Here is a 13,952-nt window from a genome sequence, read left to right as displayed (position 1 = left end):
TCCGTCTCTGCATAGTGAGCGGAGACGGACCTGTCATCCACCTGCTCAGCGGGGATCAGCGGAGCGATCCCCACTGAGCATACGGAGTCCGTCAAAATGGATCCCCCTTGTGTGAAATGGGCCTAAGTCGGCCATAGATACTCTCAATCCGAGGTATTACTGTAATGTGGTTAACGAGCGTTTCGCAATACAAGCTAATATTTCTTAAAAATCCTGACTCGGTTTGCGAGCACTGTCTTGCAAAACAAGCAGGATTCAAGCCTCTGGGGTGTGCAGTACCGCATTTGGCCAGAAGTGCAGGGGCACCGGTGACATTCAGAGCCACTCGAAAACACTCCGTTCCCAAGTGCATCCGAGCGGCCTCTGAATTTCTCCGGCACCCCCCACCTCTGGCCACATGTGGTACTGCATACAATAGAAGTCACTGTGGAATGAATTATCTGAGTTTCCATTGTCCCCATATGGGGAAACTTGCTTTGATATATGAGTTCTTTGGATTACAAGCATTCTTCTGGAACGAATTATGCTCGTAATCCAAGGTACCACTGTAATACAATTTTCCTGTGGTTGCTCAATTCCCCCCATACAAAGTGAGCTGTAATCTGGATAAATAAAGGCCAGTGGATGTGATGTGTCTGGATTTCGCCAAAGCATCCCCATAAACTCTTAATTTACAAATTGAGGTCTGGTGGCACTGATGATAGTGTATGTGCCTGGATACAAAATTGGTTAGAGTAGCGTGTCCAGAGGGTGGTGATAAATAGCGTATCTTTTGAATAGTCTGGAGATGTAAGTTGGGTACCAAACTCTGTCCTGGGATCAATTATATTTATTTGTTTATAATTGATATAGAGATTGTTATAAATAGTCTCAGTGTTTGCTGACGATTCAAAACTAAGCGCAGCGATAATGTCACAACAGGATATAGAAAATTTACAGGATAACCTCGATAAAATAGAAAGGTGGACAACTACATGGCAAATGGGGTTCAATGATGATAAATGTAAAGTAATGTATTTGGGGGTTAAAAATATGAATGCAGAATCGTGAGTAATTCCTACTGCCATAAGTACCCCATGGCTCTGACACTTGTTGGCCCGTTGGCCTGGTTGCCAACACACCCTTTCACCCCACCTGCGCCAGATACATTGCCTGGGGAGCTAAGTTACACCACCCCAACAGCTGCCCATCAGCTGTGGGAAGGCACGTGAGTGCCACAGCTACTCATCTGAGTCTAGGCCGACATGCCACCGGCTCCCAGCCTTTCTAACCCCCCCCCGGCATCCTGAAACCTGGCGTTTTCTCCCGTGCTCCCCTGGACTGGCACTCAGGATTCCACCCACATGACTATGTGTTCCTCGCTCTCATCCTCGCTCTGTACCCGCAAAAGAAATCTCTCTGCAGGAATCTCTGGTCCTCTTGCACTACAGCTGAGCTTACGTTCCCCTGCAGACCCGAACCCTGGATAAGAGAACTAGAGGATGACTAACGAGGACCAATTTTGACCTCCATTGTCTCAGTGGGAGGTGTGGGTCCCTAATCCTGCTCTGGTGAGCGGTTAGGAGAGTCTTGGGTGGAGGGAGGTGGGCCGGACGGGAGAGGAGTCCCACGGATGGATGAAACGGTTCTTTGTTACAACATAAACACTGCCTCTCCCCCCTGGGAGCCAGCAGGAATATAATAATTTGTGGAGACTAACGGGTCCACCGGGAGGTGGGGGGGGGGGGGGTCTGTGGACGTCTACGGGGAGGGGGGGCACTCTGGAGTAACGCTGACTTGAGGCTCATGAGCACATGACTGGATATGGCGCCAGCCTGTTAGTTCAAGGAGCCTGTGTATGATCTCTGATGGGTGAGAGTGCCCCCCCACCTTTACACACTATTACACTGGAGCTCGGTTTGGGAGCCTACTTCTCCCTTCCAATGGGATCCCTGCACAATATCCTTTAGACTTTGTTTTGCTGATGGGGCGGGGGGGTGGGGGGGATATTTTTCTACTTTTCAGAGTTGGTGGGGATATTGGTCACCACACCGCACCCTCGGAATGTTATCCGTCGGTTTGGTGAAGTACGCCTGGTTTTCTGTTGACCCTTTTTCAGATAAATGCTTATAATTTATCTGCGTTCCTTGATCATCCGATCGAGGGCGAATACTGCTGTGCAAAATGTAAGCACATTGTTTCCCTGGAAGCCCAGGTTCTGAATCTGGGGAAGCAACTGTCAGCACTGAGAAGTCCCTCCATACTAAAGGAGAGCCAGGAACGTACACGGCAGGTGCCGGCAGGGGCCAGCACAGAGGCGGGTGGAGACAAAGAGGTGCAGGCACTAGCAAAGAGTAGATGGGTGACAGTCAGAAAGGGTAGAGGGGGAAGTGCCAGGGAGGCCGATCCAGGACTGGAGCATCCCAATAAGTTGAGTGACATTGGTGAAACCAGTCAGGGACCAGCACTGCTGGAGCTGAGGGACTCTCCTAGCTGCCGGGGAAGAACTCCTCCAGTGAGAGTGGGGGGGCAGCAAAGGGAAAGGAAAGACAGATTCTGGTGGTAGGGGACTCAATTCTTAGAACGACAGAGAGGGCAATCTGTAACCAAGACCTGAAGCACCGAACAGTATGTTGTCTACCGGGCACTCGGGTTCGGCACATCACAGATCTTGTGGACAGATTACTGGGAGGGGCTGGGGAAGACCCGGCTGTCATGGTGCACGTTGGCACCAATGACAAAGTCAGAGGCAGATGGAGTGTCCTAAAGAACGATTTTAGGGACTTAGGAGCTAAATTGAGGAAAAGGACCTCCAAGGTAGTATTCTCAGGAATACTACCGGTACATCGAGCCACACCAGAAAGGCAGAGGGAGATTAGGGAAGTAAACAAGTGGCTGAAGAGCTGGTGTAGTAAGGAGGGGTTTGGGTTCCTGGAGGACTGGGCCGACTTCTCAGTCGGTAACCGGTACTATAGAAGTACCGGTTACCGACTGCACCTAAATGAGGAGGGTGCAGATCTGCTGGGAATGAAGATGGCCAAAAAATTTGAGGGGTTTTTAAACTAGGCGATGGGGGGGGGGGGGTCCAGAGGCAGAGATAGCCAGCGCGGGAGATATTCCAGAGGGTAGTATTGGGGACATTAGTGGTAGGTTAACCAAAGCACAAAAACACAAGGTGAGTATAGTAGCAAGTCCTAGTTGCAATCTCGAAACACCCAATATGAGGACAATATGCGACCGGTCTAAACTATGTAGCATGTTTACCAATGCCAGGAGCATGGCGGACAAGATGGGTGAACTAGAGATACTGTTGTACGAGGAAGATTTGGATTTTGTGGGAATTTCAGACATGGTTCAACAGCTCTCATGATTGGCTGGCAAACATTCAAGGGTATACCCTATACCGCAAGGATAGAGAGGGTAAAAAAGGGGGAGGGTTGTGCCTATATATCAAGAATAATGTACAAGTGAATGTGAGAGATGACATCACTGAGGGAGCTAGAGAGGAGGTGGAATCCGACCCCGAGGGGAGCTTCCTTTTTCTTAAAGGACTTCTAGGCAAGATCCAGCTCACATTGGCAACACTATATGCTCCCAATGATCACCAAGACCATTTTCTTAGACATACCCTAGCTAATTTGATGAAATTCAAAGCAGGCCAACTAATCTTGGGGGGATATTTCAACGTCCCGCTGATCCCCTCCTCAGACACCTCCACGGGCAGCTCCTCAATCCCCCCAATGTACAGGAAACGAATAGTACAAGCCCTTCATAATGCTCAGCTAATAGACATATGGCGCCTACAACACTCAGGCGAGAGGGATTATACCTTCTATTCCTCCCCGCACAAGCTATACTCTAGGATAGACCTGTTCATGATACCCCATAACTAACTACACCTAGTAAGTTCCACCTCCATAGGTCATCTTACATGGTCTGACCATGCGCCCATCTCCCTTATATACACCCTCTCCGAGAGCCCCTCGCCCAGATCCCTATTTTGGCGTCTAAACGAGAGCCTCTTCCAAATACCTGAAGTATTGGCAGATGTGACCAAAGAGCTAGACCATTACTTCCAGGAGAATTACACACAAGACTGTGACCCGGGGGTGATATGGGAAGCCCACAAATATGTCCTCTGAGGGGTTCTCAAAAGAAAACGAAACAAGCAACTCACCAGCTTACTCTCCAACTTATAACAGATAATCTGCCCCAACAGCCAGAAAGCTACAAACCCAATGCAAATCTCAAAGGGGTTCGGTGACTTTTACTCTGACCTCTACAACTTACCGAGCTCCGGCTCTAGGCAGGAGGACATAGAAAGGTATATCACAGACTCCCAACTTCCATCACTCCCCACAGAGACTCAAGAAATACTAGATGGGGTCAGATGTCAATTTTCCCAGAGACACTCTGAGAGCCCACATATCCCTGATTCATAAGGAAGGGAAGGACGAAGGCCTATGCGGGAGTTACAGGCCCATCTCACTTTTGAATGCGGACTTGAAGCTGTTTTCAAAAATATTAGCCACAAGACTATCACAACACCTCCAGACCCTAATACACCTCAACCAGGTCGGATTTATACCCACCAGAGAGGCGAGGGATAATACCATTAAGGTGCTCAATCTTCTTCACGTAGCAAACACCACCAAAGTCCCCAGTATATTTGTGAAAACCGATGCCGAAAAAGCCTTTGATTGGGTGAACTGGAACTTTATGTTCTCAGTTCTCCGACATATTGGGCTGGGAGATAGGATGATGAAGTGGATAGGCAACATATATTCGAACCCTTCAGCCCAGGTAAAGGCGAACGGAGTTCCATCGGAAATGGAACTAGACAGAGATGCCCCCTGTCCCCCCTCCTCTTCGCTTTATCCCTAGAGCCATTCCTCTGTACAATAAGACTAAATCCAGACATAACAGGACTTCAACTGGGTAGCCCACATTGTAAGATATCAGCGTATGCTGATGATCTATTATTCTCTCTAACAAACCCCAAGATCTCTTTACCAAGTCTACTCCGAGAATTTAAATTTACAAAACAATCTCACACTTAAAGATAAACTTCTCTAAGTCAGAGGCTATGGGCGTCGCAGTTCCCCCTCACACTTTACTCGACCTGCAAACTAATTTCCGCTTTAAATGGACTACCACGGCATTAAAATACCTTGGTACACACATCCCACCTGACATTTCACGTACGTTTGACCTAAATTTTCCCCCCTTACTAATCAAGACTCGTACCTTACTAGAGAAGTGGCACACAGGCTACCACTCTTGGTTTGGAAAATGCAACCTCATCAAAATGAGCATATTACTCAAATTCATCTACCTCATCCAATCCCTACGGATACAGATCTCACCCTCCTATTTCAAACAGGCACAGGCCCTTTTCACCCGATTAGTTTGGGCTCAGAAAAAACCCAGACTTAACCAGTCGCAAATGACGCTTCCCAAACACTACGGAGGGTTGGCGCTGCCCGACATACGGCTGCCCGACATATTATCTAGCCTCCCACTTAGGGCGCATACTTGATTGGAGACATAATAGGACATCCAAACTCTGGGTACAAATTGAACAGTCCCAAACCCACATATCATTGAAAGGCGCACTCTGGTGTTACCGTGCTCTACCTCCAGGACTGAAGACACACCCGCTAATGGGTACTACATTGAGACATAGCCACCTAGTCACCAACCATGCATCCCTCACGTCCAAAAACTCTCCGCTGCTTCCAATACTAGGCCACCCGAACTTCAAGCCGGGTCTACACTCTAAAGAAAAACGCCACTCTCAGAGACTCTCACTATGATCACGCAGCTAAATTTGTACTCAACAGGAAATGGCCAACCATACTAGAACTGACCGAACCAACAGGAACCTTCCAACTCCCCTTTTGGAGAGCAGTACAATTACACTACCTTCCTTCATTCCATCCCTGTACTTTGTGCGTCAGCAGACGTCGTTTGAAGACCTCTGCTCGGGTACGGATTCGTTGGCCCATTCTCTATCCCAAACATATACCCTGCTGAATACACCAAAAGATCAGCCGCAACTGCCCTGCCTGACATTACTTTTGCTCTGAAAACCTACTTGTGCACTAAGACACAAGAGACAAACTTCAAGTTGCTTTCCCGTTGGTACGTAACACCCTCCAGACTACAGAGATGCTTCCCTTCTACCTCGAATCAGTGCTGGCGTTGTGGAGAGGAAGAGGGTACTCTGATTCATATTTTCTGGTCCTGCCCTAGATTAAAAGATTTCTGGGGGGAAGTCCGCCACATTACACAGACGTTTTGCAGAATATCCAGTCCCAGAGGAGGCCGCATTCTTCTTATTCCACCACTCAAAGATCCCTACCAAAACATACAAAAAGTCACTAATACGCCACTTAGTTAATGCAGCAAAGGTGTGCATACCCCTCTATTGGAAGTAGCGCTCCCCTCCGACCACTGCACACTGGATACGTAAGGTAGAGGAGGTGAGGAAAATGGAGGATTTAATCTTCACTGCACAAAATAGGCAAGAGTCCAACAAGAAGACCTGGGACATATGGAGAGTTTTTTTTCTATTCAGATGAGGGACAGCGTCTCCTAGGGACCCAGAACACCCTGCCTGTTCTCTTAAACCCATAAAACTTTTAGCCACCGCCATGTCTTATTCCCCCCCCCTTCCTTCCCCTTCCCCCCTCTCTGCTATACTCCCTCCTCTCTCATCCCTAAGAAAAGGTGAAAAGGTTAGGGGAGAAAGGCCCTACTCTCTGTTAGCTACAAGTGTATAGATACCAGAGGGTGTAGCCCCAACCAAGGACAAATTCTTGAACCATTGTTCCATGTTGATATATGTGCTGTAACAGGTTTTGTAAACAATTACCATAGAAGATGTACTTGGATTGTATAACCTCGTAACCTCGACTCTGTATACACCCTTATTTGTATTGTGGGGATCTTTCCCCCATTTTTTCTGAAGTTGAATAAAATATATATTGGACAAAGAAAAAAAAAAAATGAATGTGAGCTACTCACAATGGGGAGAACCTCTGGGGGAAATCGAAGCTAGAAAAAGGAACTGGGGGTCCTAGTAGATCACAGCAAGTTAGGCCAGCGGAACATTAGCATGCAATAAATAGGGTATTTACTCAAGAGATAAATCTATAATTCTACCACTTTACAAAACTCTTTTTTTGGCCACATCTATAGCATGTCGTCCAGTTTGGGTCACCAGTCCTCAGGAAGGACAGCAACAAAGCTAATAAGGGGACTGGAGGACCTCAGTTATTCTCCCCGGAGAAGAGGTGCTTAAGAGGAGATAAGATCACAATTTACAAATATCTAAATGGGGATTCTATTATAAAAACTATTCAATCTCTGGTCGCTTAAAGTGGAAGTAAACCGCTGAAAAAAAAAAAAAAAACCTGCAAGACGATGGCACAATGTGCTACTATGCATCACATACTAGCACATTATGAAATACCTTAGAACGAAGCTCCTGCAGCCTGACCCGGTTAGCGCTGAGGGGGATGACATGTTGCCTCGCCGCTTTCCTCCGGGATTGCTGGCTCCAGCGCTGTGAGTGGCCGGTGCCACGATGACGTCACTCACACGCATGAGTCCTTTGTTCTAACACGATACGTCAGACCTTCACTGTGCATTCACCGCTGACGTCAGCGGCTGCATGCAGGATGAACCTACAGGTAAGCCTTATTATAGGCTTACCTGTAGGTAAAAATGTCCAAGTGGAGTATACAACTGCTTTAAGAAGACACTTGACCACTCAATGAAGTTGTACGAAGAGTGGTTCAATGTTAAACTGCGTAAGAGATTCCTTACTGTCAGAACAGTAAGGATGTGGAACTCCCTTCCATGGTCGGTGGTGTCAGCTAGGAGTGTTGATATTTTTAGTTGGACATCTTAGCAAACACAATATACAAGAATATGGGAAATGGTAGTGACATAATTACATATAGTTACATGTAAGACTATGTAATTACATATTACATATAGTTACATGTATTAACTATGTAAAAGGGGATGCAGCGGTTAGCCATATATGGGCATTCCTAATAGCCTTTGATTTTCCAAGACTTTTGTCTCCCTGATACTGTAATGCCGCGTACACACAACCGGGCTTTCCATCAGAATAGACTCCGACGGTCTTTCCGACGGAGTTCCGCTGAAACGGACTTGCCTACACATGATCACATCAAAGTCCGATCGTTTAGAACGTGATGACGTACAATGGGACTAGAAAAAGGAAGTTCAATAGCCAGTAGCCAATAGCTGCCCTTGCGTCGTTTTAGGTCTGTCGGAATAGCATACAGACGAACGGTTTTCCCGATAGGAACTGATTCTATCGGAAAGATTTGAAATATGTTCCATTTCTAGGTCCGTCAGAATTTTAGAAAGAAAAAGTCTGATGAAGCCCACACACGATCGGAATGTCCGACGGAATGATTCTGTCTGACCTTTTGTGCTGGAAAGTCCGGTCGTGTGTACACGGCATAAGTCTTCTTGGCATCTTGAATTTCTTTATCAATTTCAAGAGGAATTAAGAAATGATTATCTGCTCTTACAGTACATACCTACATTTCATTCCTAAATAAGTAATCTCAGTCATCTAAGTCCGAGATGCTGAAACTCTCAAAATGTTTGTCTACCCGGTCCATGAAATCACACCTGGAGGGGATCTTATGCTATTTGTGATTAACACATAAATATTTTATGTGTTATGTTTTAAGTTTTACCAGGTTAAATGCAAGAAACATTTTAGTAATCACTTACCCTTTTTTAGATATTTTCTTACCCCTTTTAGTGGTAATAAATATGTTATCCAAACAGTGATCTCAAAGAGGTTTCAGATGTGAAACCTCCCCCCCACCACCTCAATTATTCTGTGCGAAAGTGGACCCTCTTTTAAAACAAATTTTATCAATGTTCTGTGAAGACAAAGGAAGGAGATGACCCCCTAATTCAGTGTAATTTAAAGTGGTTATAAAAAGCTATTTTTTTTCCTAAAATAAAAAATAAGTTATACCTGCTCTATGCAACAGTATTCCACAGAGCAGTGCCTTACCTCCTCTTCTGGGGTCCCCGCCAGCTCTTTCAACACTCTTTTCCCGCGACTGCCCCATTGCAATTCCCTGCAATGGGGGCAATTGCAGGGAATGCTATGGCGATACTTGTGTGGGCACACTGCCAAGCTGGGCTGTGTGTATCCATAGACACACACAGCGAATCTTGACCCTGCCACTTCTCCCTTCTCACAGGATTTGATTGGCAGCATCAGGAGCCAATAGCTCCCACTGCTGTCTCTGTGTCCTGTGAGAAGAGGAAGTGGGGAGTGTGCCACTGCAGACGGGCACAGCACTGGATCAAGAAAAGATTCAGGTACTGCAAGTGTGTTTGGGGAAGCGGGTCATACAACTACTGGGACATTTTATTTTACCTGTAATGCAGGGAATGCAAGGTAAAAATGTCTCGACTTTAGAACCACTTTAATAATGAATCAAGATTCTCTCCTGGGCTATTCTACTCAGATTGATATATTCAAATATAGAACACTGGGTTATGTGCTCTAATTCTTATTTTTTAAGGCATCCTTTTACCTTTCTTTTAAGTAAAGAAAAAAAGCATGAGAACCAAAGAATCAAACGGTATTCACAGCATTGCTATGTTTCCTTAAACATTAGAGAAGCAATTGTACTTTGGAGAAAAGAGAAACAAGTGCTAGTCGGACACAGAGTACAATCCCAGACATTATAATGAAGAACTCACCTGGACAACATTGGGATACAATGCCGCACATAACATTGCTGACATCAGCTTTATATTGTCTGCATTTGTGTTTGCCTGTACAAAAATAAAATGTCCACAAACAAAAGTAAATTCCAAGTATAGTAAGAGCTAATTTTTTAGCCTTAAAGATGTTAATATCTAATCATCGTCTTTAGTGGTAAATTAAACAAACAATGGGTGAATTCTTAATGAACTTGAAATATAAAAATAAATAGCCTATAATTCTTCCTAATTTGATTGATATGCACATATTCCACTACTTAGGCGTGTTTTTGCTTAAAAATTAAATTGTAGTGTTCCTATACCCCATTCCACCTCGGTATCAGTCCCTACGATACATGCTGAATCCCACAGAGGGGAGAAATACGGGGTGAATGGGACTTTGTGATACCAGAATAATGTAGAGGATATATATATATATATATATATATATATATATATATATATAGTATTAAAATACAATATTTATTTGAGTGACATTAAGATAATCCCTTATAACCAGGTTATATATCCTCTACATTATTCTGGTATCACAAAGTCCCATTCTTCCCTTCTTTTTTTCCCCTCTGTAGGTTTCAACACGTGTTTCTGCTTAATTCTCCTAATCCATAAAACAGTTCCCAATTTTCAAACTAAAGCTGACCATAGACATTTATAAGGGTTGGAAACGTGTTGTTTGACAGATATAAGGAACCATGTTGTTTGACAGATACTGTACACTATATTACCAAAAGTATTGGGACGCCTGCCTTTACACGCACATGAACTTTAATTGCACCCCAGTCTTAGTCTGTAGGGTTCAATATTGAGTTGGCCCACCCTTTGCAGCTATAACAGCTTCAACACTTCTAGGAAAGGCTGTCCACAAGGTTTAGGAGGGTGTCTATGGGAATGTTTGACCATTCTTCCAGAAGAGCATTTGTGAGGTCAGGCATGGATGTGGACGAGAAAAGGTGTTCTATCGGGTTGAGGTCAGGATTCTGCAGGCCAATCAAGTTCCTCCACCTCAAACTTGCTCATCCATGTCTTTATGGACCTTGTTTGTGCACTGGTGCACAGTCATGTTGAAACAGGAAGGGGCCAACTACAAACTGTTCCCAGAAAGTTGGGAGCATGAAATTGTCCAAAATGTCTTGGTATGCTGACGCCTTAAGAGTTCCTTTCACTGGAACTAAGGGACCAAGCCCAACCCCTGATAAAAAAACCCCACACCATAATCCCCCCCCCCCCCTCCGCCAAATGATTTGGACCAGTGCACAAGGCAAGGTCCATAAAGACATGGATGAGCGATTTTGGGGTGGGGGAACTTGACTGACTTGCACAGAGTACTGACCTCAACCCGATAGAACACCTTTGGGATGAATTAGAGCAGAGACTGCGAGCCAGGCCTTCTTGTCCACATTAGTGTCTGACCACACAAAAGCGCTTCTGGAAGAATGGTCAAATATTCCCACAGACACAGACTCCTAAACCTTGTGGACAGCCATTAAAGTTCATGTGCGTGTAAAGGCAGGCGTCCCAATACTTTGGTAATATAGTGTATAAGGTTACTTTTCTGGATGTGGCGATAGAGACCACACCGGATGGAGCCTTAGTTAGCAACTTATATAGGAAACCCTCTGTAGACAATACCATACCGTCGACATACAACTACCCCAGGTGGGGAAGGCGTGCATCAAATATGGTCAAATATGGAGGCGAGCGCTTGATACTGCTGGTGACAGCTATCACGTGGCGCAAATGCTGTGGGGTTGGCATTGTGCTCATAACTCAGAATACCATAAATGGATTGTTTGTTATGGACTTATTGATGCACTGGACTTTATTTAGGTTTACACCACTTTTTACTGTATGCACTATATGTTGTTGAAAAATTTGAGTAACGTTATTGATACTGCATTTTTATTGTATGTATTTTACAGTATAAATACACAATTATAAGGTGTATGGTATAGGAATTTATTTTATTTTTTATTTGCTTTTCATGTATTGTGGTTCAATATATCATTGAAAATAAGAGTGAGAAACATCTGGGTTTGGTGCTGTTTTTATATCCTGGGTCGTTCTTTTGTACTATTGTCCACAGGCCAGTATAAAGGAAGGGAGCAAACTATCCACCCCATTTGAGTTGGGGAAGGGTACCAGGCAGGGCTGCCCCCTCTCACCGCTATTGTTTGCCTTGGCTATAGAGCCGCTAGCGGCACACATTAGGGCCAATGAACATATAAAGGGGATCCAGTATGGTACATTACATGAGAAAGTCCTACCTTATGTGGACGATATGCTTTTGTTAGTGGGGGACACAGAGAATTCGTGGAGGCATGTCATGTCCACTATTTTAGACTTTGGAAGGTTTTCAGGGCTAACAATCAACTGGTCTAAGACTGTTTTATTACCCTCGGATCAGGGGGTCATCTCTGTAACGATGTCCCTTTGTCCAGTACCGGTGATTACCTCATTTAAATACTTGGGGATAGTAATCTCTGCACAGCTCATAGACTACGGCTGCTTTAATATCTTCCCCTTGCTAAAAAAATTTAGGAACAGGGAGGGCCAATCTGGTCAGAATTTCTCTACCATCTGCATAACTTCCTGGTGGTTATCCCGCAAATTTTTTTCAGTGTGGTCAACACTATTTTCCGGTCCCTGTTGTGGAAAGGAGGTAATGCTAGAATTAAGCTAGGATGACTGCAGAAGCCAAAAGGATAGGGGAGGGCTGGCTCTCCCAAACCCTAGGCTCTATTACACTGAGTCTCAACTTTATCACTTCATGGAAGGCCTAGCGAGGACCCTTGGCTCTATTATATTAAGTTTCAACTTCAACACTTGGTGGGAGGCCTAGCAAGGACGACATCCTCTGAGGATGGAACTCATGACTCCACGCTGTCTGTAATGTTGCAGTTTAGTGGGGCCAATACCTTAGCTGAGGTCTACAGGTACAGCTTTTTTTTAAGCCTGTATCTGACTTACAGGCTTATACACAAAATGTGGGAGAAAGCTAAACAACTACAAAATGTTACATGTATCACAGGGTACAGTCCTATTTGGGATAACCAAACCTACCCCGAATTGGCCAAGTTACAGCATGCAGCTAGGTGGCGGGGGTATGGGGTGACCTACAGTATATCAAACATATCATGGTCATTTAATCTCCTTTGCGCAATTACAGTCTAGATATGATGTTCCCTCTAATATGTTCTTTTATTATTTACAATTGAAACACATGGTGAATGCTTAGTGGTCTCTGGGGGCCTCTGAGATGTCATTGACCTCGGTCTTTGGAAAAATGCAGCAGTCCAGTTCTATCAAGGGCATTATCTCCAACTGCTAAGCTATGGTACTGGGGGTATATCTGGAGAAATTCCCTAGCTCTGTGTTTGAAAGGTGGGATAGGGACATAGGCGATATCCTGGGAGACCAATGGGAGGAGGCTCTGGAGGCAGTGCGGGGGTGCACTCATAATGTCTCACAGAGGCTGTCACAATTATACAGTCTGTTGAGAGTCTACCGTACCCCACTCAGGCTGCATTCTATATGCGCTAGATGTAACAGGGATGTAGGGGACTTAATACACTTGTTATGGAGGTGCTCGAAGCTTCACCGCTACTGGAATGCTGTTGTTACTACGGTGAACTCTGCATTTCAGATCTCTAGAGACATGGATCCTAAACACTGTATACTAGAGTAGCTTGATGTAATACCAGATAGACTAAAGAACTCTCGTGGGGAGTATGGCGCTGTTCAAAAGTGAATTGAAATAAAAATAGTACCCCCAAAAAAATGTGTACATCAAAGTATAATACTACAATATGTGGGAAATACTGTGAATAAATGCATAAATAGTAAACAAACAGTGTGTCATGTGCAAATGTCACATGTGTAAAACTTCACAAAATATTATAAAATCAAGTGTAGGTGTGGCTGGAGCATCAATGGTCCTAAAAGAGATATATACACCTAAAAATAATAATATGGATATAAAGAAAAAAAAAAATATATATATATATATATGTGTAATATCAGTGCTGATTTAAAATATCCCAAAAAAGAAAAAACGCATAAAATATACCCAAAAAAATTATGCAATTAAGATCAGTGTAATAAGGTATTAACGTGATAGTGTACCAAGATCATCCAAAATAGGATCCAAATGATTTAAGTGTCCAAACAAAAAT

General features: G+C 44.4%; 1 protein-coding gene across 1 annotated transcript in view; it reads right to left on the bottom strand.

Annotated features, from left to right (window-relative positions):
• DHX57 (DExH-box helicase 57) overlaps positions 1-13,952 on the bottom strand; it is a 218,154-nt gene that overhangs the window by 17,186 nt on the left and 187,016 nt on the right. The window contains exon 21 of the mRNA XM_073627674.1: positions 9,757-9,831. Within this exon, the coding sequence (XP_073483775.1) occupies positions 9,757-9,831 (75 nt within the window). The remainder of the gene's footprint in view (positions 1-9,756; positions 9,832-13,952) is intronic.

The sequence above is a fragment of the Aquarana catesbeiana genome, linkage group LG04 (assembly GCF_042186555.1).
Source record: "Aquarana catesbeiana isolate 2022-GZ linkage group LG04, ASM4218655v1, whole genome shotgun sequence".
Classification (NCBI taxonomy): domain Eukaryota; kingdom Metazoa; phylum Chordata; class Amphibia; order Anura; family Ranidae; genus Aquarana; species Aquarana catesbeiana.
The sequence above is the reverse complement of the archived record's forward strand: the minus strand, read 5'-3'. Positions and strand labels throughout refer to the sequence as shown.